At 29.6% G+C, this 22,817-nt stretch overlaps 4 protein-coding genes across 4 annotated transcripts; 2 read left to right on the forward strand and 2 right to left on the reverse strand.

Moving 5' to 3' along the window:
* Positions 1-5,794: 5,794 nt before the first annotated feature.
* LOC111426997 (RNA exonuclease 5) lies at positions 5,795-7,908 on the reverse strand. Its single transcript, XM_023061933.2, has 2 exons — positions 7,806-7,908; positions 5,795-7,715 (listed from the first exon to the last, which is right to left on the reverse strand). Exon 2 carries the CDS (start codon positions 7,696-7,698, stop codon positions 5,860-5,862), a length of 1,839 nt encoding a protein of 612 aa, XP_022917701.1. The 5' UTR covers positions 7,699-7,715; positions 7,806-7,908; the 3' UTR covers positions 5,795-5,859.
* A 248-nt stretch (positions 7,909-8,156) lies between these two features.
* On the forward strand, positions 8,157-9,306 carry LOC111426895 (protein IMPACT-B-like). The gene is made up of 4 exons (XM_023061767.2): positions 8,157-8,517; positions 8,571-8,798; positions 8,853-9,047; positions 9,099-9,306. The coding sequence occupies exons 1-4, from the start codon at positions 8,276-8,278 to the stop codon at positions 9,202-9,204; spliced, it is 771 nt and encodes a 256-aa protein (XP_022917535.2). The 5' UTR covers positions 8,157-8,275; the 3' UTR covers positions 9,205-9,306.
* LOC111426891 (tether containing UBX domain for GLUT4) lies at positions 9,202-14,613 on the reverse strand. The gene is made up of 6 exons (XM_023061752.2): positions 14,432-14,613; positions 13,981-14,378; positions 13,560-13,929; positions 13,152-13,509; positions 12,905-13,097; positions 9,202-9,548 (listed from the first exon to the last, which is right to left on the reverse strand). The coding sequence occupies exons 1-6, from the start codon at positions 14,516-14,518 to the stop codon at positions 9,371-9,373; spliced, it is 1,584 nt and encodes a 527-aa protein (XP_022917520.1). The 5' UTR covers positions 14,519-14,613; the 3' UTR covers positions 9,202-9,370.
* Positions 14,614-14,925: 312 nt separating this feature from the next.
* LOC111426913 (Xylosyltransferase oxt) lies at positions 14,926-22,566 on the forward strand. The gene is made up of 4 exons (XM_023061802.2): positions 14,926-15,697; positions 20,284-20,426; positions 20,481-20,641; positions 20,702-22,566. Exons 1-4 carry the CDS (start codon positions 15,084-15,086, stop codon positions 22,484-22,486), a joined length of 2,703 nt encoding a protein of 900 aa, XP_022917570.2. The 5' UTR covers positions 14,926-15,083; the 3' UTR covers positions 22,487-22,566.
* The last annotated feature ends 251 nt before the right edge of the window (positions 22,567-22,817 follow it).

The following is a 22,817-nucleotide window of genomic DNA, read 5'->3' on the forward strand; positions in this document are numbered from 1 at the left end:
CTTGATTAATTAAACAACTTTATGGCTTTAGCGGGAATTTTATTTTTGCCAATTTGTAACATTATCTACTAAATTATTTTAACAGAATCATCTTCCGATCCTTCTCTGCTTCGCTATGCTGCTCATCAACCATATCCTCTCACTGAATCCGCGATCAGCTCCCTTGCATCAGGACTCAGCTCCTTCAACGAGGCTTTCTGGAAAGAAAAAGCTGATGGCTAAAGAACCATGTAAAAGGATTTTATGTACACTGGGAGGCATCCTGTACCAGTCATATAGCTGTATATGTCAATCACCTTAGAACCTCCCCGGCTATCAACCTTTACATAAATGATCCTTTTTTTGCAATTGCTCTATATTGTATCTTGATTTTTGAAAAGTTCTTAATTCTGACCACAGATTCGTAATCAGCACTCCAAAAGAACTGACCAATACCAAGTTTTATAAAAAAAAATTAAGGGAAAATGAAAAAAGTGTTATCAGTTTGCTTGGAGTTTTAATTGGAGAATTTTAGTTATATCTCAATTTATGGTTCATTATGGCCCTCCTCGTTTAAATATATTATTAATTCTATAAGTCTACAAACAAGTCTAAGACATATTTTTCTTTTCGAATAGACTTGCCAAAATAAATTGATTATCCTCTTCAAGCCACACTGACTTCAAGAACTCAATCCCCTACCCATATTCTCCAATTCGGACCAGTCCCATAACAGTTTTTTATGCAGCTTAATTAAACCTAATTTAAGATATTCTTTAGTACAATGAGTTTAATGTTCCAGATTTGTTAGTTCACGGTTAGCATCACCTCCTTCATCTTGACTGTTACCAATGGTACGCGACATATAATTGACCTGTTTTGGTTCAAGAGTTTTGTAGTACCGAACAGTTCTGAACCTTTCCGCGCATACGTGTAATATGCATTATGTATGCACAGAAAAGTTCAGAACTACAGAACTATTGAACCAAAACAGGTCCAATGTCTTCGAATACATAGGAGATAGGACTTGCTAGCAGAGCTTTTAATAGCCAATAAAACAGTCATTTCCCGAGATTTTAATGATATACTCTTATTGATGTCAGAGTATCTTCTCGGTGTCCTTTGCAACATAAAGAATGATATTAAGTTATAAAAAAAAAGAATGTTTCATTTTTAATCAACACTCAGTTATTTGCAATAATCTTTTATGATCTACTAATATTTAACTAATTTTTATTTAGATAATTTCAATATAATCAAATAATATCAAATAAAAACATGGAGATAATGTTCAAGATAAAAAGGATTTACATTAGGTTCTTAAAAAAAAGTTACGTAATGCTTTTAAGGTTGAATTGATTTAAAAAAAAATGGTACAATCTCGTTAGGAACGAGTTTAGTGCAAATATAAACCAAAACAAACAAGATAACGGAATAACCTCTGTATAAAATAGTATGACTCATTAAATTAATGGTGAAGATATTAAATGTGTCGCTTTGTTGAATAGAAACTTGCATTCAAATATTTCTGTGTGCTTCGACATTTTGCTCTAACTACCCGTGCAACGACAGCAACAAACTTTTACCTTTGTTTTTCTATCTAGTTTACAAGCCTATATCTTCGTTCTCTTCTGAGATAGTGAAATATGAAATACACCACTAGAAAACCTGAAAATCTTTTCTTCATCTAAATCCGATCTTGTATAGTCAATATCTATCGGCTCTAAACAACCCTACACGCTTAATAAAGAACCCTACACATAGAATACGTAGATTGACCTTTCTCAATACAACTCTTGCGCAACCATGCGATCAGCTATAGTTACCGTATGTATGAAATCGGCAACTGTCTATGTTGGGTTTTCAAAAAGAGAATAAATGTAAATTAGTGAGATAGTCATAATAAGAAAAAAGACGATCAATTAGCCTCGCCCTCAAAGGACGTCACCTATATATACACTGTGTTAATTAATCATCGTACCCGACGTCATCATTGCAAGTATGCAACCAATATCACAGTATAGGTAGCGCAATACGCGATTTGCGTATTTGGTTGCATACTTGCAATGATGACGTCGGGTACGATAATTAATTAACACACTGTATCTAAATGGCATCAAAGAAATAGCATCTGAAAAAGTTTTCTTCATCTCTCTCATTTTCCGAGGAATAAAATGCTTTTACTTTGCTCAAGGGTTTAATGTTTCAGGGTCGATAGCTAACAATTATTAATACTTAAAGTTAGTTACTATTTAAAATTCTCCTTAGAAAGAATCTTAAAAACGCACTAAAATGAAGTAGGACTATTAAACATTTTACTGCAGGAAATAATAACAATCTTTAAATGTGGAAATGTCTTTTGGTGTATCTTGTTTAATGATTTGATGGCGTGAATTGGCGCACGCATCTATTAAAGAAAAAAAAATTAAATAAAATAAAAGTTATTTAAAGCAAACTATTGAAACAAATCATGAAAAAAATAAATAAATATAATCTATTTAAATAAATTAAAGAAAAATGAATATGAAAAAATACAATATTAAAGGCATATATTCGAACATAGACTCTACAATACTAATTATTATAATTATAAATTATCTTATCGCATATACTCTAATAACGACTACTTACATAAACTAATTTAGGTATTAAAATAAAAAATTCTTATTAGCGGTAATGGTGAGGAAAACGAGGATAAATAAAGAAAACTTAACGTAAATCTAGTTTAAACTATGGGCACAAACGAGAGAAGAATCATGTTTAAAGAAAAAAATATGTTAAAAAGTTCATCACTTTTTTTGTATTCTTAAATACGCCAATCTTTAATAAACTCTTCCTTCAATCTTGTAATGTTATCGTAACTGGTATCGTTTGTGTAATAATAACTCTTTTATTCATTACTTTTTATTGCCATTGTTGTCTTTAACATAATGAGGGTGCCAAGACCAGTATTAATTAATAAATGGAAAAAAAAAGTAAAACAATATTGGAAGTTTTGATAAAATGTTATGTTACAATTTTCATCAATAAGTCTCAAAATTCGCTATAAAATTGCATTTTTTGAAGGATTTTTGTGGAAATATCACCAATTATTAATTAAAGTAGCCTCTTTTTAATGCAACAACCCGTTTTGAAAAATCGCTTTTAGTTCTTGAGAAATAAATTTTTTAAATGATCGAGAATTTTTTAAAATTTTTGCAATTTTCGCCGATTAAGTTTTAAAAATTCGTATAAAATCCAGTTTCTCAAAATTTCTCAAAGTGTTGATAAAAGTGTCTTCTTTCCAATGAATCAACCCGTTTTGAAAAATAACTTTTAGTTTTTGAGAAAACAATATTTGAAGTATTGATAAAATTATCGTTGTTGCAATTTTCATCGATAACTTTGAAAATTCGCTATAAAATTAATTATATGAAGAATCCCCGTGGAAATATCACCAATTATTAATTAAAGCATCATCTTTTTAATGCAAAAAAGCCGTTTTGAAAAATCACTTTTAGTTCTTGCGAAATAAATTTTTGAAATAATCGAAAATTTTTTCGAATTTTGCAATTTTTGCTGATTAAGTTTTAAAAATTCGTATAAAATCCAGTTCTTAGAATATGAGTATGAAAATTTCCTAAAGTGTTAATAAAAGTGTCCTCTTTCCAATGAACCAACCCGTTTTGAAAAATAACTTTTAGTTTTTGAGAAAACAATATTTGAAGTATTGATAAAATTATCATTGTTGCAATTTTCATCCATAACTTTCCAAATTCGCTACAAAATTAATTTCTTGAAGGATCCTTGTGGAAATATCACCAATTATTAATTAAAGTATCCTCTTTTTAATGCAAAAAGCTGTCTTGAAAAATCGCTTTTAGTTCTTGAGAAATAAATTTTTGAAATAATCGACAATTTTTTCGAATTTTGCAATTTTCGTCGATTAAGTTTTAAAAATTCGTATAAAATCCAGTTCTTTGAATATGAGTATGAAAATTTCCCAAAGTGTTAATAAAAGTGTCCTCTTTCCAATGACCCAACCCGTTTTGAAAAATAACTTTTAGTTTTTGAGAAAATAATATTTCAAGTATTGATAAAATTTTCTATGTTGTAATTTTGATCGATAACTTGGAAAATTCGCTATAAAATTAATTTCTTGAAGAATCCTTGGAAATATCACCAATTATTAATTAAAGTATCCTCTTTTTAATACAAAAAGCCGTTTTGAAAAATCACTTTTAGTTCTTGAGAAATAACTTTTTGAAATGATCGACAATTTTTTCGATTTTTGCAATTTTCGCCGATTAAGTTTTAAAAATACGTATAAAATCCAGTTCTTTGAACATAAGTATGAAAATTTTCCAAAGTGGTAATAAAAGTGTCCTCTTTCCAATGACCAAACCCGTTTTGAAAAATAACTTTTAGTTTTTGAGAAAACAATATTTGAAGTATTGATAAAATTATCGTTGTTGCAATTTTCATCGATAACTTGGAAAATTCGCTATAAAATTAATTTTTTGAAGAATCCTTGTGGAAATATCACCAATTATTAATTAAAGTATCCTCTTTTTAATGCAACAAGCCGTTTTGTTAAATCACTTTTAGTTCTTCAGAAATAAATTTTTGAAATAATCGAAAATTTTTTCGAATTTTGCAATTTTTGCTGATTAAGTTTTAAAAATTCGTATAAAATCCAGTTCTTAGAATATGAGTATGAAAATTTCGCAAAGTGTTAATAAAAGTATCCTCTTTCCAATGAACCAACCCGTTTTGAAAAATAACTTTTAGTTTTTGAGAAAACATTATTTGAAGTATTGATAAAATTTTCGATGTTGCAATTATCATCGATAACTTTCAAAATCCGCTACAAAATTAATTTCTTGAAGGATCCTTGTAGAAATATCACCAATTATTAATTAAAGTATCCTCTTTTTAATGCAACAAGCCGTTTTGAAAAATCACTTTTAGTTCTTGAGAAATAACTTTTTGAAATGATCGACAATTTTTTCGATTTTTGCAATTTTCGCCGATTAAGTTTTAAAAATTCGTATAAAATCCAGTTCTTTGAATATAAGTATGAAAATTTTCCAAAGTGGTAATAAAAGTGTCCTCTTTCCAATGAACCAACCCGTTTTGAAAAATAACTTTTAGTTTTTGAGAAAACATTATTTGAAGTATTGATAAAATTTTCGATGTTGCAATTTTCATCGATAGCTTTCAAAATTCGCTACAAAATTAATTTCTTGAAGGATTTTTGTGGAAATATCACCAATTATTAATTAAAGTATCCTCTTTTTAATGCAAAAAGCAGTTTTGAAAAATCACTTTTAGTTCTTGAGAAATGAATTTTTGAAATGATCGACAATTTTTTCGAATTTTGCAATTTTCGCCAATTAAGTTTTAAAAATTCGTATAAAATCCCGTTCTTTGAATATGAGTATGAAAATTTCCCAAAGTGTTGATAAAAGTGTCCCCTTTCTAATGAACCAACCCGTTTTGAAAAATAACTTTTAGTTTTTGAGAAAGCAATATTTGAAGTATTGATAAAATTATTGTTGTTGCAATTTTCATCGATAACTTTCAAAATCCGCTACAAAATTAATTTCTTGAAGGATCCTTGTGGAAATATCACCAATTATTAATTAAAATATCCTCTTTTTAATGCAACAAGCCTTTTTGAAAAATCACTTTTAGTTCTTGAGAAATAAATTTTTGACATAATAGACCATTTTTTCGAATTTTGCAATTTAGGACACTTGCAAAATGTCCTTGTTTGACTTAATGAGTTAAAATCATAGTTTCATATAATAGTATGAGGAATAAAATAAAGTAATATACATAAATACATTTAATGATAACCATCAAAAGTATACACATAATAACAAAAAAAAACATAAACTACGATACAGCAAGAAAAGCACATCCATTAGAAAGGGCCGGATTTTTACAGCCAGTAAAAATAACAATATGTAAACTAGGAAATTCAGCGTTTTCACAAATTCTTCGAATAGTTTCATCCAACAATGAATAGCTTTTAGCTTTATCCTCATCTCCACACTGAATATGACCTATATTTAAATTATTACTCTTCATAGAAGACAGCATTTTATCAATAACATCCGCGTCGTTTTCTCCAGATACCAATTTTATATTCGAATGAGGTTTATCAGGATTTTTAAACGTCCATTGTTCGTAAACATCCAAAGTTTTTTTTGTACTAAAAACCATGGCTGTTTTATCAAAACTGGCAATTTGTCTAAGTAGATTCTTAGCATAACCAGAATTTGCCATATCTTGATAAGAGACAAAATCAGATTGCGTGCGGCTCATAACCGCGTCGCCATAATAAATGTTTTGAGTGAGTTTATGTTGTACTAATTTTAAAGAAGCCACACTGTCCTCGATGGAGCAATGACCGCTTGAACTTTCTTGGATGTGTTCGTTTAAAAATTGTTTCGCTAAATGTTGAAGTTTTGATTTTCTTACTCGTTGACCGGTTAAATTGTAAATAATGCTAGTATCGATGATGTAAGGATGAAACATTCTTAAAGCGTGAAGATCTGAATTTAAACTTTGTCCCACTAAAATAGCATCAGGGGGTAAAAGTTTTCTTAAATCTTCTTGAACGTCTGATAATCTTTTAGTAACACCTTTCATCATTTGAGGGGTAATCCCAGAAAATCTAGTTAAATAATCTGTAATTCTATTGTGAGGTTTAACAAATGTTTCGTAAAAAACATTGTGCTTTTCATCAACTAAGGAAACCCTTGTAACTTCTAAATCTCCTATTGTTGTTTTACACATTTCACAATCAATGCCAAACATGGGACTATTTTTGGTAACCATTTTATATTCATCTTTACTGGTGACATAACCTTGATATTTACGTTCCATCAAACCAATGATGGGTAAAGGAAAATTTTCTTCAACCATTTGCCAACCTGACATTAACAAATCAGTTCTTGGAAATTTATCAGATTTTGGGGGTTCCACTTTTTCATCTTCTTCTATAAAGTCTGTAGATTCTTTATTACGTTCGATATGAAAAATATTTTGAACAATATCAAATACTTCACTGCTTTTTTTAGCAGCCATTTTTATGGTACTATATCTTCCTAAATAAATATTTAATTGATGACCCGTCAAGGGAACCATTAACAAGTCTTGAATGACATCCCTTTCATAAGCATTAGAATTAATTATTTCCAATTTATCCTTAAATTTTGTGCTTAAATATTGGAATGAGGATTCATTTGACACAAAATCATACATTGAAATATTTTCAACAACCAACACACAAGTGCTTTGTAATCGAGCTGGTCTATCAAGTTGACACCAACGAGCGGGGTTATAAGGTGATTGTTGCACAATTTGAGAATACATTATTAAATGTTGCAGATCAGACATAAATAATGGGATCCTATTGTCTAAATCAACAGATAAACTTGCAAAATTCCCTACATCTCGTAACCAAAATCTTGGACGAAGCTTCACTTGTTTTTTATGCTCTTTAAGTGCTTTTTTCAATTGCAAATAATCATCTCCTTCTAACTTAGGTTTCTTTTGCGCAGAATTTGGTTCTGAACTTTGACGTTTCGTGTTCAACACATTTTTATCTGCATTCTCATTGTTATTATTGTTAGGTTTTGTTGAATTACTGTTTAATTTTGTTATTTCAGCAAAACTTGCCATTTTTTTCACCTTCCTCTCCATTCGTTCCACCTTTTTCGACTTCATAGCACAAATATTTGATTCTAAAAAGTTAAATTTAAGGTTATGCATACACATTTTAAGAATCTAATTGATTGAATCATTTAATCCTCAGTACTTATTAAAAAACCTACCGTTTTATAATAATTATTTTATTTTATGCTATATTAACTTAAAATTCACGTGTTATTTCCAAATTCGGAAAGTTTTTGCCTTTTTCATTACCTTAACCTCAAAATGTAATTGTAGATGGCGCTGTTAAATACCTGCTTGACATTTATGAAATTGCAAATAAAATAAAGAAATAAGTAATGAACTGATAACATTGATGTATTATTTTTAAATCTGATCATATTAAAATTGTTGTTATTATCTGAAAAAAACGAATTTTTGTATTTATTTAAATATTATCATATAAAACAACTAATCAACAAAAGATGGCGCTAATAACGCGTGTATTGAAAGGTTAATTATTATTTGACATTGACAACAACATATAACATAACCTCAAACTAAAACATATGGATTTGAAAGAAAAAATGATTAAAGTAAAAGTTGTTAAAGTACAACCTTGAAATGCATTATAAAGTAAATTTAAACGAGAATGGACAGCGTTATTCAACAGAAAGAAGAAGTTGAGGCTTTGGAAGCAATTTATGGTGATGAATGGAAACGGGAAGAATCAGATAAGTCGTTCAGCATTTCCATAAATAAAGACGTTCAATTATATATTAATTTATCAGAAAAGTATCCGTTAGAATCGCCCCCCACATATGTTTTACGCGCTCCCACATTGGATGGTGAAACAAAAAGAAAAATTGCAAATGCTTTTGAAGACATTTATCTGTTTGTTCCGGTGAATAATTTTAAAAAGTTATAACATGCAAGTTGTGTTGTAGGGAAAATATTGGTGGTCCCGTTATTTATCAGTGGATTGAGTGTTTAAGGGAAAACGTTCAAATAGAACAGTGCAAGGAGAACAATGACCAAAATGAGGTGGAAACAGTAATTGTCAAAGAGATTGAAGAACTTAAAGTCTTTGATATCATTCATGGGGAGTGCATTTCTGATAGAAAAAGTACTTTTCAAGGCCATTTTTGTGTGGTACATTCTCAAGAAGATATCCGGTAATTAAAAAACTCTTCTTTTTTGAAAATGATTATGATGTAACATTTTTTTAGACATGTTTTAAATCAGTTATATGAGAATAAAAAAATTGCACAAGCCACTCATAATATAAGCGCTTTTAGAATAAAAAATGAATCAGTTTTGACACAAGATTGTGATGATGATGGTGAGAGCCATGCAGGTGGACGTTTGTTACATTTATTACAAATTCTTGATGTAATAAATGGTATTGTTGTTGTCAGTAGATGGTAAAGACCACTAAAAAAAAGTTAAGGGTAGAATAATTAATTTTTTTAAAGGTATGGAGGTATTCATCTAGGTCCGGATCGTTTCCGCCATATTAACAATGCAGCAAGACAAGTTTTAGAACAAGCTGGAATAGTACAAAAAACCACATTAAAATAATGTGAATTAATTAATTTTTTATTGGTGCTTTGATATAGTTTTATTGTTAATGTATTTTGAACTTTTTATTTACAATGAATAAAAGAATTTATTTAAAACAAATCTTTTTAATTATCAAGTAGATGTTTTCACATTATAATTGGAATTCACCACTTTACAAAATCCATTATTGATTTTTAAACCACTTCGGTAATTTCGGAGCCGTTTCATTTTGCGATGTAGAAGGTTTATCATAATCCACATAATTGCCATTATTACTTGTGCTCGCACCGACATTTACATCATCTGGTGTTATTGATATATCATCTGCTTCATCGGGAAAATCCCATCTTCTCGCTTCTTTCCTGCAAAAAATATTCATAAATCTAACCCATTTTTATAAAAACTCAATTAGTTAAGCTATGTGAGTTAATCAAAAATAAACGAGTCTTTAGTGGCTGAACATGCAGCTTTAGTAGCCCTTATGATGAGTGAAATAAACATGTATGAGAAATACATTCTAATAAGTAAACATGTCGTTATCTACCGATTTGGTAAAACTTTTAATGTAACAGATAGAAACATTGAGGTTATTAAGCGAAGAAATAAAAGAAACGCGATACGAGAAAACATTGCAACAACAAGAAAGTATTCCATGGCCTTCACCATTAGAAGTAAGCAAGGGCAATGTATCGCAAAACTTTGATTATTCTGTAGAAAATTAGAAGGATTATGAAATAGTTTCCGAAATCGACAAATGGCCCAATAGTCAGAAAAAGAAGAAAGTTAAAACATTTTTTCTGCGTTGGGTGATAAATAGATGCAATAAAAAAGAAATTGGCAGTAAAGAAAAATGTAATCTATGATAGAACTATGTTCAACAGCTGTAAACAAGGGGATAATGAATCGTTTGATGATTATTTAATGAAATTGCAGTTATTAATAGTGAAATGCGATTTTGCAAATTTTACCAATGATTTATTGAGGGACAGAATCGTACTCGGGGTTAAGAATAAAGATTTAAGAAAAAGATTAATGTCTAAATCAGATCATACCTTGGCAACATGCAAAGATATGTGTAAAACTGAAGAAATAACAACAACAAAACTAGAAGAAATTCAAGGAGAGGAATGTAAGCAAGGTAATAAATTATAGAAATAAATGTAGATTTTGTGGCGAAAAATACGAATTCAAGAAACCACTTTGTAAAACTTTTGGTAAACAATGCAACATTTGGAAGAAATCATTTTGCTATAGTGCGCAAGAAAGACCAGAAGGAACCAAGAGAAATGATGGATAGAAGAAAAAATAATAACAAAGGTAAGAAGAAAGTAAAAAGAATTGAAAAAAAAATTGAGGGAGAAACAATTATCGATAATTCTTTAAGTGGCGGTAATGTTATTGCAGAACTAGATTTTCTTTTTAATGATAAATGGATAAAAGTACAATGTGACATTGACACTGGTGCAAACGTTTGCATAGTAGAGTATGAACATTTAAATAAATTATTAAAAATTAATACTATGAAACTAAATGAATCGTCTCACCGCTTGTATTGCATTTCCAATAAAAAATTACCAGTCATCTGTGAACTTTATCTTAAATGTAAACGTTATAATAAAATATATAAAATTAAGTTCGTAGTAGTTGATATATGTAGATCATGGTTTGTTATTGTCAGCTAGAGCTAGTAAAGAGTTAGGTTTAGTGAAATATTGTAATGAAGTCAAAATTGAAGCAACAGGTTCAAAATATAGTAGAACAGTATGAAAATATTTTCAAAGGATATGGATCTCTACCAGAGCATGTAGAAATAAAGCTGGAGAAAGAGGCAAGACCACTAAGGCAACCACCAAGAAAAGTTCTAACAACATTGAGAAAAGATTTGAAAGAAGAATTAATACATTTTGAAAAAGAAGGTATAATTACCAAAGAAGATCATAATACAGATTGGGTAGGTAACATTTTATTAGTAAAGAAGGAAAAGACGTTTAGAATATGTTTGGACCCGATTCCATTAAATAAAGTAATGAAAAGACCACATTGCCAATTTACCACAGTTGATGAAAAATATTGCCAGAGTTGGGTAAAGTCAAAGTTTTTTCAATAGTAGACACAAAGAAGGGTTTTTGGCAAGTCAAATTATCGGAATCTAGTAGTAGATTAACAAAATAACACTGTTGACAGCTAATTATCCATAATTGTTGAAACTGTCATTTTTTGACATTTAAAGCTGTCAACGGCATTATTTCGGCGCCTACTTTGACTGTAATTTGCTGATTTAATATTTTCAGAGAACGCATTTTATCTCGATTTTTTTCTTATACAACCATATGATTTGATATGTTCATCGCGTAGATGTATTTATCCTCTATCAAAGTATGCAAGAAAAATACATGCATTTCATTTAAAACAACAATGTTGGTTGCCATAGCAACAAAACTAAAACAATGTAAACAAGTAAATATCGCCAAAAAATGCGCCACAATCATTAAGAATTTTTTTATTTGAAACATTTTTCTTTAAAACCACAAATGACGAAGTTATGGGCTATATTCCAGACATTTGACACACCTGTCTAGATCACAATAAGAATTTAGAAAATTTATCCAAAAAACTACGTGAGAACAAATGTAAATTAAACAAAAAAAAATTAAAACTGTAAAATTCTATGGTCATATATTGTCTTGTGATGGCTTAAAGGTTGGTCAAGAAAAGGTCGTTGCCATAAAGAAATTTCCAGTGCCGAATGATAAGGGAGCATTATTAAGATTTATTGGTATGGTCACTTATCTGAGTCGATATATAAAGAATCTTAGCAGTGAATTATTTATTTTGAGACAATTAACGCACAACAATGTGGATCAACTTGATAGACTTGAATAGTTATTTGAAACGTCAAAATTTCAAAAAACGTCAATTTAATTTAAATGTTTTAGGACTTTCTAAAGGTTTGACATTAAAAAAACGTAAACAAATTCCTTTTTTCATATGATTTGAGCATAAACAAGCATAAATTAATTAATTTTCGTAAAAAAAACATGACGTTTCATAAAATTGACATTTAATTTTGATAAATTGTTGTAAAGTTGGTTACAGTTGGTAACATTGAATTAATGTCACATTGACGTTTAAACTTTATTCAAAAATTTATTTAAAAAAATAATCAATTTCAATAGTAGTTGTGGACAAAGTATAGTATTCTCCTCACATATAATGAGCTATTATTCACTCAGGTTAATTATGCCACTCGCTACACTCGTGACATGAACTTAACCTAATACCTGGTTCACATTACTCCAGTAGCATTCCAGCGTTGGACTGGAATGTACCCATTCCAGTAAGCAATCCACTCGTGACTGGATCGACGGTCTACTTTTTCATTCCAGCTCCACTGGAATAGTGTAGACCAATGCTGGATTGCGAATTCTAAACGAATTATTAATTATTAAAGATTAAGAATCCACTGGACTGGATTGACTAACTGGATTAGTAGACTGGAATAATGTGAACAATATGATCCAGTCCAGCACTGGACTTGATTGACTCAAATACTGGACTGGAATAATGTGAACCAGGCATTAGTAAATAATAGCTCTCATTATATGCTGGTATAATAATATAGTATTATACAAAAGGCTTGTTTATATTACCTCACATACCAACACTAATTAATAATTATGGTTTCATGTTTAAAATGATATATAAAAAAATAATTAACCTCATTTTAGCTGCTGCCATACTAGCAACAGAAGATGTTGTAAACTTATCACACAATTCTTTCCTTAAATACTGCGAACGACCCTCATTAGCATCATTAGATTTTACTCCAAAATACAACAAAGCACCAGGAACACAACCAATTTCAAACAAAACACTTTCAGTTTTCAACACTGATTTTGGAGGAGTTGTATCTACAAAAAGAAAAATGGACATAACTTATTTTTATTTCTACATTAATTCCTTACATAAATAAAAATCCAAATTTTTATTCTCCAAGTAACTTCTTACAAATTCCATAACACACTTAATATCTTCGGTTATTAAAAAGGTGCCTTGAAGAACTGCTCGATCGGGAAATTGTACACGAATTATTGTTTTTTTATAACGATTCATTACGTTGAGTTGTCGTTTAGATTCTTCCAAGTTTCTTAAAGCTGACGTCATCAACGGACTGTTCTCGAGTTCCATTCGCCGTTTTTTGATGTCGCGAAATAATTTCTTCGCATCTTCAATGGTTAACTCGAAAAAATCGTCTGGTAAATCTTCGGTTCGAACATTTTGAGCCGTTTCCAATGAGAATAACATTGCGTTTCTATCACCTAACTAATTAAAGAATCATTAAATTTGGAAATATTTAAAGAAAATTTTCTTACAAACATGAATTCTTCTTCTTCTTTGTTGTCTTTAATATTTATTGTTTTAGGTTTTTGTTGATTTAATGTAGTTTCTTTATATTTTTGGTTTACATTTTGGTCTTGCTTTTTCTTTTCATTTTTTATTAAATCCACCATATTAGTTTTTTTTAAGTTTTGTTGTTGGGGAGGAGGAACATTTTCTTCAACACAAGGTTTTTTAGCAACATTTTCATGAACATTAGTTGGCTTATTTGTTTGATTTGAGGGATATGGTTTCGATGGTGGAGATTCTACTGCTTGAAATTTTCTCATATAAGGTTTTTCTTCCACAGGCTTAGCTGGTATGGGTGCAGATATATTTGCTTGCACTTTTAATTCTTCAGGTTTTCTGCAATTTATACAATTATCTTTAAACTTTTATTTATTTTTCAAAACTCACTTATGTATCAATCTAAACATTGCCCTTCCACTTGTTAACCCCAACGATTTTAAATCAGTCTTTTTTAACAAATCAATTCCATAAAGTTCTCTTCTCATATAAATTATAACTGTATTTTTATCAGGATTTAAGTCTTCCGGGGATAATTTTAATAGTACATCATAAATGGATGTATTAGGTTTAAAAGTACCTAATAACCTATTTCCGTTTTCAAGTTGTAACCCAATCGTAACATCAGTCTCAACTCTAGGTTTGGTTGATGGGATTAAATCAAGCTGTGCATTGTTGGGTAAACCAGAAAAACCCATGGTTGCATTTATATCCATTACATTCTTGTGATGCCTTAAATCGAATTCCTCTGATTTTAAGCCTTGTTTTGTACATACTTCTTCTATAATCTATAAAAAGATAACTTCTTAATCCTATGTTAAGCAAAAAAAAGTGATATAACCTGTAGAATTGTGGTATTGGGCGAAACTTTAACCGTTTGACGTCGACCATTTGGTGCTAAAATTACTACGGTTTTATTCGAAGCCATTTTTATTATTATTACTATTTTCTGTTATGACTTATGACTAGCGTTTTTTGAAGTCTAACCTCAAAAAACTAATTTTGACATTATGATTTGACAACAAATATAACAAATTTCTGTAATTCAAAGACAACTTAGAAGAATAATCCTATAATAATATAACTAAAAATTAGATAGTAATTAATAGATAATTCAAATTAATTAATTAATTTTATTCAAACAAACTTTTAATATTTTGATGAAGATAATGTAGGTTTCTGTAATTAAAATAATTTAAATTATTTTCTTTTTTTAATTATAAGCGATTTTTAAATAAATCTATTTTTTACTTAATATTTAATTAAAAAAATTCAACAATAAGCTTTAAATTTAATTTTTATTTAAAGTTGATGATAAATTTGACATTTGTATAATAAACGTTCAGATGACAGCATCATAAAAAAAATAAGAGCTTTAAATGATAACGTTTTATTACCACATAATGTTTCACGGTATTGTTTAAAAAGAAAAATTGGCGATAATGTGATGCGAGTGGTGATACAACAATTAATAATGATAGAATTCCGACGAAATGGTTATTGTGAGGAATGTTTATAATTGGTGGATGAGGAATTTTCGGTGGTTTGCGGGCTTTGGTATTGTTTTATTTAGTTTCCAATTATATTTCATCTATAACGTTTTAAACTATGAAAACTCCAAGTCTTGGTGGAGCCCCAGGGGCGACACTCAAGACAGCGGCTCAAATTTGTACCCAGCAAACTCGGCAAGACGCGTTAGAGACGATTTTGTCGACGACGAAGACCTTAAATCACAAAAAAACAAGGTGACAAGATCGAATCACACCTTGCCAAGGCTACGCATTGAAGAATTAGATTTTACACCATCCTGCCAAATCAAGACGAAGGAAGCAATCTCTTCAATACACAGAGCTAAGACGCAACAATGTAAACAGCAAATATCAAACGTTACGTGCCTTATACAGCAGGGGATATTTTATCCTAAACGTTTGCCCAATTTTTGTGACCCCAAAGGACATAAAGAGGCTTCACTTGGATGTTTTAAAGATTCGAAAAGTTTTAGAATTTTATCTGGGTACTTTATTGGGAATGTTAGTAAAAATAGTCCGGAATATTGTAAATATCTTTGTCTTCAATCTGGATTTCCTTATGCTGGAGTTGAATATGGGTAAGTTAAGCCATTATCTTAACTAAACCACCCGCTAGATGGCGTTACCATATTATTAATATTAAAGTCCCTAGATTATCAACGTACTATTCGAGTCAAAATGGCGGTTTGACACCTTGTCAGTACATGTCACCAGTTATTTACAAAGATAATGCCGTCTTGTTGCCTTTGGAGTTGCAAAAATAGCAGTAAGAAGGGCTTTCGACTCTTCAGAGTACTACGAGTAAAAAAGAAAGGAAATTTGGTGTAATTCTATCAACAGAACGACATATTTTTAAATTTCCCGCTTGACTTTGAGCCAAAATGGCGGCAAACCGCGGTTCTTTGATAATCTAGAGACTTTTATTAATATATGTATAATATAATCTAACACGCCTCCTTACATTTATAAAACATTCACTATAAAATAAACAACTAAAAATACTAAACAATAAATCTTATACTACTAAACTCAACATTTCTCTTAGTTTCACAAATTTATCTTTGCTCATTGATTTTGTAAAAATTTCTGCTAGGTTTCTACATATTTGAATCTACTTTATTTATATCTATGATTCCTTTCATACAACATTCATTTACAAAATGATAATGCACTTTAATATACTTAGAATTCTTAGTAAAATTTCCATATTTAGCAATACTCAAAGTTCCTGAATTATCTTTGTATATCTTAATAGGTACCTTGAAGTCAATGTTAAGAAATTCGAGTATATCTTTTATCAGTTTTATTTCGGTTATCGCTTCTGATAACGCTACATATTCGGCAAAGCTTGAAGACTTAGTTACATTACCCTGTTTTTTAGATTTCCAATGTACAACATTTCCAAACAATCTCATTAGATAGTCTGACGTAGATTTTCTATCTAAATTGTCTCCTGCCCAATCTGCATCTACATAGCAATCAAGTATCGTTCCTATTGTAAGTTAACTTTGTCTTTTGTCAAATATAAATACTTCAAAGCTCTCAAGGCATATTTAAAATGAGTTTCATTATAACAATTTTGAAATCTACTTAAGTGATTAACGCTATAGCTTAGGTTTGGTCTAGTCGCGGATCTTATATACAGAAGATATCAGATATCTCCTGTGCAGATTCCAATTTTAAATTTACTTCCATTGGTGTTTTAAACAATTTTGAGCTTTTAATTTTATATTTTTCAGCTAAAGATTCAATATATTCGTCTTTACTAAGAGTCATAACATTTTTCGTGCAATCACAATCAATATTAATTCCAAGATAGTTTTTCACTTCACCCATATCTTTCATTTTAAATTTACTGAGCAATAAGCTTTTGATGTATTGAACCATTTTCTTATTTTTACGACATATTAACACATCGTCAACAAACACTACTAAATAAATCATATCATCTTCGTCTCTTGTGTTGCATAAACAATCGTCATATTTATTCCTTATAAATTTCATCTCCCTTAAAAATTCATCAAAACAATTGTACTATGCACGAGGACTTTCTCTCAAACCATATAATACTTTTTCTAGTTTACAAACTCTGTCTGTTCCAACCTCAAATCCTTTAGCTTGATTTACATAATATTTCTGAAACCGATTTAACATCTAAACTTTATTTATTCTCTGGCTTTTTGACCAATTTTCAAGTTTTATTTTTCTTTAAACATCCCATTTCCCTATTTATCGCTTCCTGAAAATTATTTGAATTTTCAACATTGCAAAAGTTCACATAAACATAACTATCATCGTATCTAGTCGGCATTTTCCTTTCTCTCTTTGATCTTCTCAATTCTTGAGGCGTTCTTTGTTCTTGTTTAATTATTTTATTTTCGAATTCAATTTCTGTAATTTCATCTTGTATTTCTGAGTCACTAGAATAATCACTTTCAAATTCATTGCCTGTCCTGTTTGTACAGGGTGATTCAAATTCGATGTCCGAATAGGCTAATTCGGAAACTATAAGAGTTAGAAAAAAAGTAGCTTACATGTCATGATCTCGTTTTTCGAGAAACTGCTAATGCCGAAAACTTCAAAGCGCTATCGTCTTTTGTTTTTCCCCTAGAAGCCAACATTGAAAATATCGTAAAACCAACAACTGCAATTATCTTGGTTATTATTATAGGTGGAGTATTATAAGTAACAATAAGACATTATATGGACACTTTTTTACAGAGAATTTCATGACGTAGTCAAAAAAAAAAATTCGGTTTTAGATTTTGAGATATCATGACAATTTTCGTTTTTTTAAATGGAAACAACCACTGATTATTCGCTTATTAAATTCGTTATTTTTTTCTTATTAAAAAATGTAGGTTTTGACAGATCTATTTCTTATTGTTTTAGAATAATGCTAAAAATAAACTTTTTTTTTAGTATCGTCAAAGAAATTAAATTTACAGTTTCCTGTAAATTATAACTAAAAATTAAAATACATATTTCTGATATTTGAAACAAATACATTTGTTGAATTATTTAATTTGTATTTGTTTTACACAAAAGTTGGAATAGATTGCATTATTTCACATTTTTTATTAATATTTAATATTATTATTAAATGACTTAATAAATTATTGATAGATGGCGGTCATATTTGTTTGTATTCAAAAATTTTCTGAAGTGTCAAATTAAAAATCCTGTTTTCTTAAGATGGATTACGAAAATTACGAAAAGTTTAACATGTTAGAATGTTACATATTAGAAAATAAAGTAAATTTTATATACATTTTTAGTAGACTAATTTTTAGTTATAGTGCCGTAATTTACAGGAAACTGTAAATTTAATTTCTTTGACGACACTAAAAAAAAGTTCATTTTAAGATTTATTCTAAAACAATAAGAAATAGATCTATCTAACCCCATATGTTTGTAATCAGAAAAAAATAACGAATTTAATAAGCGAATAATCAGTGGTTGTTTCCATTAAAAAAAAATGCTCTGTAAAAAAGTGTCCATAATTATAATGTTTTCAATTTTGGCCTCTTGGGGAAAAACAAAAGACGATAGCGCTTTGAGGTTTTTGGCATTAGCTGTTTGTCGAAAAACGAAATCATGACATGTAAGCTACTTTTTTTCTAACTCTTATAGTTTCCGAATTAGCCTATTCGGACATCGAATTTGAATCACCCTGTACAAACAGGACAGGCAATGAATTTGAAAGTGATTATTCTAGTGACTCAGAAATACAAGATGAAATTACAGAAATTGAATTCGAAAATAAAATAATTAAACAAGAACAAAGAACGCCTCAAGAATTGAGAAGATCAAAGAGAGAAAGGAAAATGCCGACTAGATACGATGAAAAGCAGCTTACAGCTTTTTTTCTAACTCTTATAGTTTCTGAGATAGCCTATTCGGACATCGAATTTGAACCACTCTGTACCTAAATCTATACGTTTAACATTCTCCTCCACAACATCAACATGTCTATCTACAATGATTCTGCTATTTACTAAAACTGTATACCCAACTTCAGTATAACCCCACAAAATTCCCAAATTAGCCTTTTCATCCCATGTCGCTGTCGTTCTGGTCTTCGAACAAAAATGTTGCTTCCATATAGACGTAAATACTTAATAGTAGGCTTTCTCCCAAATATTATTTCATAAGGTGTGTTCTTTTCTACAGTATTTGCTGATGTTGTATTTTTAAGATATGCAGCTGCGCCAAAATTTGCGATCTATTTTTGCTACTTCTAATAAACATCTAATAGATCTATAATTGATCTATTATATCTTTCTGGCGTACCATTTAATTCATATAAATAAGGTGGACGGGTATTTATAGTAATAAATGTTGGAATATCTTTAAAATCTTTCATTCTCAGTTTTTCCAATTTATTTTTGCAAATTATCTAACGCTGTCGATTCTTTTGAATATAACTCGTCAAATTTCTTTATAATACCATATGCCGCTTCTATTTCGCTCACAAATTCCAGTTGTTTATTTATGATCACGCTGTAAATAATATTGATGGCTTTTAAATTTTTCTCATTTCAATCATCTCCATTGGAACTCTGTTTTTCTCTTGAAACAGCTTCGTCACATTTTTTTACTTTCAAATACATAATTATTCTTTTTTCCAGCTTCATAATCTTCTCCATCGAACACCAGTATCGTTACATTCGTCATTTCTTATAACCATTCTTGTATGTAGATTCCAATTAAAATTTTTTTGCTATTTTCATCGATTCTACCGTTTTTCTAAACGTTTTCTTTTTTTTGAGAACCACGTTCTGCTACCATGTTAAAATAATTCGTGATTGCTTTATAAACTTGTAGTATTTTTATTGAATACAAAAATAGTACAAAAGCCTAACTATAATTGAGAAGCATGTATTCTAGCAGAAGGAGGCTATTTTGAACAATATTATTTGTAATATTTATGTGTTTTAAAAAAAATGTTGCAGTTAATTATGATATAAAAACTCTAAAGTGTTATAATTTCGTAAATAATTGAAATAGGACTGAAATAGGATTAGCTATGGCGAGCTAATAAATCATCCTGTATATTAACTACTTAATTGCTCCTAAATCATTATCTTAACTAAACCAGCTAGATGGCGTTACCATATTATTAATAAATGTATATAATCTAAAAATTAATACTTTTATTTAGAGTGGAGTGTTTTTGTGGAGCTGAAGAGCCTCCTTCATCAGCAAAATTACCGGATTCTTCATGCAACATGAAATGTCCCGGAGATAATCACTCAATTTGCGGCGGAATTTATAAAATTAGTATTTACGAAACTGGAATCAAAAGTGCGTTATTTTATTTAATTTTTTTCGTATAATTACTTCATTTTTAACTTGTAGAATTCATCCCACAAATTGCTAACGTCTCAAATTCAATGACAAATATGTCGGTAAAAATTGTATTTCTTCTTACTTTAAATGGACGAGCTTTAAGACAAGTAAAAAGATTATTAAAAACTTTGTACCATCGAAATCATTATTATTATATCCATGTTGATGTGGTAAGATTAAAATGTTTATCGTTATTGTTAAATTATTAATTTTTTTTTAATTTTAATTAGCGGCAAGATTATTTATTTCGCGAATTACTCCCATTAGAAGAAACATTTCCTAACATTCGATTAACAAGAAATCGTTTTGCAACAATTTGGGGCGGAGCCTCATTATTACAAATGCTTCTCTCAACGATGAAAGAATTAATTGATCTCCACACCGATTGGAATTGGGACTTTGTAATAAATCTTAGCGAATCTGATTATCCCGTAAAAACCGTTCAAAAACTAACAGATTTTTTATCTGCAAATCGGGATCGCAACTTTGTAAAATCACACGGACATGTTGTGCAACGTTTCATTCAAAAGCAAGGTCTTGATAGAACATTTGTTGAATGTGATTATCATATGTGGCGTGTTGGAGAAAGAAAGTTACCGTATGGTGTTCAAATAGATGGAGGGAGCGATTGGGTGACTTTATCACGAAGGTTTGTTAGTTATTTGACTAGGAATGAAAAAGATAAGTTATTAGAAGGTTTAATTTTTGTATTTAAATATACTTTATTACCGGCCGAATCATTTTTTCATACAGTTTTAAGAAATTCACAATTTTGTGATACATTTATTGATAATAATTTACACGTTACGAATTGGAAAAGACGTTTAGGTTGTAAGTGTCAATATAAACATATCGTTGATTGGTGTGGTTGTAGCCCCAATGATATTAAACCGGAAGATTGGACGAGAATATTAAACACGGAGTTTAGGCAGGTATTTTTCGCGCGAAAATTCGAACCCATTATAAGTCAATCGAGCATTTTAAAATTAGAGGAGTGGATGTATAAACAAAATTTTTCAAATGTACTTAATATAAATTTTTATTGGCAAAATTTATATAGTCATAAAGATCAAAATGATTTAGATGATGCGTTACGCACAGTTGCTGAAAGTATCGTAAGATTAATTTCGGTGAAAATTTGTCCAATTTTATTAAATAATATCATTGAAATAACTTGGTTTCATTCAAATGATGAGTATCAAAAAACGCTAATATTATTTAACGCAACTTTAGCTGATAATAAATCGGTTACTTATGAAGTAAGTTTTAAACCTAGACAATTAATGAAAAGAATTAAGAAAACTAACGTTACAAAAAGGCTTAAAACTTTTCATGTTAGTACCGATTATGATCCAAAAGAACAAATTTCAAGGAATTTTCATAGAATTTTTGGACCTTACTCCGAACCCTTACTCATTTATAATTTTACTTCAGATTTTAATACGGAAAAAGATTTTAATATTACGTTTTTATGGATCGATCCAACGGGAAAACCGGTGGATGTTAATTATATTACATTAGATGAAGGTGTTCTTCACGGTCACCAAAAATCAACATTAAAACAACCTTTTTTACCCGGTATTTGGACGGTTATGCTGATTCATAAACGAAACGAAATTGCCAGAACAAACTTTCTTGTTACACCGTTAAATTATTATCAGGGTAATGAAATTGTAGATGATCAAACGACAAAATTATTACATTCGGGAAGTGGAGTTTATAAGAAAGTTGATGTACGATGGTTAAAATATACCGTTACTGATTGGGAACAAGATAGATTAGAACAATTGTCTATTAAAAATAGTAATGTTATCGGGAAGGAATTGAAAGATTGGATTGATAGTTTGGTTAATAAATTTTATGTTTTCGGGGATTTGTGTACAATAAATGAATCGATTTTTTGTAATGATGTTGTAAAAAGATGTGCAAATACTAATTGGAGTTCTCTTGCTCCTGATCCAAAAAGTGAATTGGATCGATTTAATAGAACTTCAGGAATGTTTGATTTACTTTAAGGATAAGATTTTTTTTTAGTATTTATGCATGAGGTAATGGCATTTTAATGAACTAATGGGTAAACCTCTATGAAATTGTTTGAAATTCACTTTTTAAAACATTGTATATAGGTGATGTCTTTTAAAGTTCATGTCCCACCTATTTCATGTGAAATTAGTTGACTATTAAGGAAAAATTGTTTTATCACATTAATTCAACACAATAACACACATTTATTGTTTTATAATTTATTTTTGATATCATAACTTTGACCTTTAGGTGTTTTTTCACATATAAGTGCTTTATAATGAATAACAAGAATGTTTAATTTACAATGTCTTGATGATCGAT

The sequence above is a fragment of the Onthophagus taurus genome, chromosome 1 (genome assembly GCF_036711975.1).
Source record: "Onthophagus taurus isolate NC chromosome 1, IU_Otau_3.0, whole genome shotgun sequence".
Lineage (NCBI taxonomy): Eukaryota > Metazoa > Arthropoda > Insecta > Coleoptera > Scarabaeidae > Onthophagus > Onthophagus taurus.

Coding starts and splice junctions, on each gene's coding strand:
- LOC111426895 (XM_023061767.2), top strand. CDS start 8,276: ATGGACAGCGTTATTCAACAGAAAGAAGAAGTTGAGGCTTTGGAAGCA. Junction 8,799..8,852: donor CATTCTCAAGAAGATATCCG/GTAATTAAAAAA, acceptor ACATTTTTTTAG/ACATGTTTTAAATCAGTTAT. Junction 9,048..9,098: donor ATTGTTGTTGTCAGTAGATG/GTAAAGACCACT, acceptor ATTTTTTTAAAG/GTATGGAGGTATTCATCTAG.
- LOC111426997 (XM_023061933.2), bottom strand. CDS start 7,698: ATGAAGTCGAAAAAGGTGGAACGAATGGAGAGGAAGGTGAAAAAAATG.
- LOC111426913 (XM_023061802.2), top strand. CDS start 15,084: ATGGTTATTGTGAGGAATGTTTATAATTGGTGGATGAGGAATTTTCGG. Junction 15,698..20,283: donor TATGCTGGAGTTGAATATGG/GTAAGTTAAGCC, acceptor ACTTTTATTTAG/AGTGGAGTGTTTTTGTGGAG. Junction 20,427..20,480: donor TTACGAAACTGGAATCAAAA/GTGCGTTATTTT, acceptor TTTAACTTGTAG/AATTCATCCCACAAATTGCT.
- LOC111426891 (XM_023061752.2), bottom strand. CDS start 14,518: ATGGCTTCGAATAAAACCGTAGTAATTTTAGCACCAAATGGTCGACGT. Junction 14,379..14,431: donor CCAATACCACAATTCTACAG/GTTATATCACTT, acceptor ATCTTTTTATAG/ATTATAGAAGAAGTATGTAC. Junction 9,549..12,904: donor ATGGCAGCAGCTAAAATGAG/GTTAATTATTTT, acceptor TATTTTTTGCAG/GAAAGAAGCGAGAAGATGGG.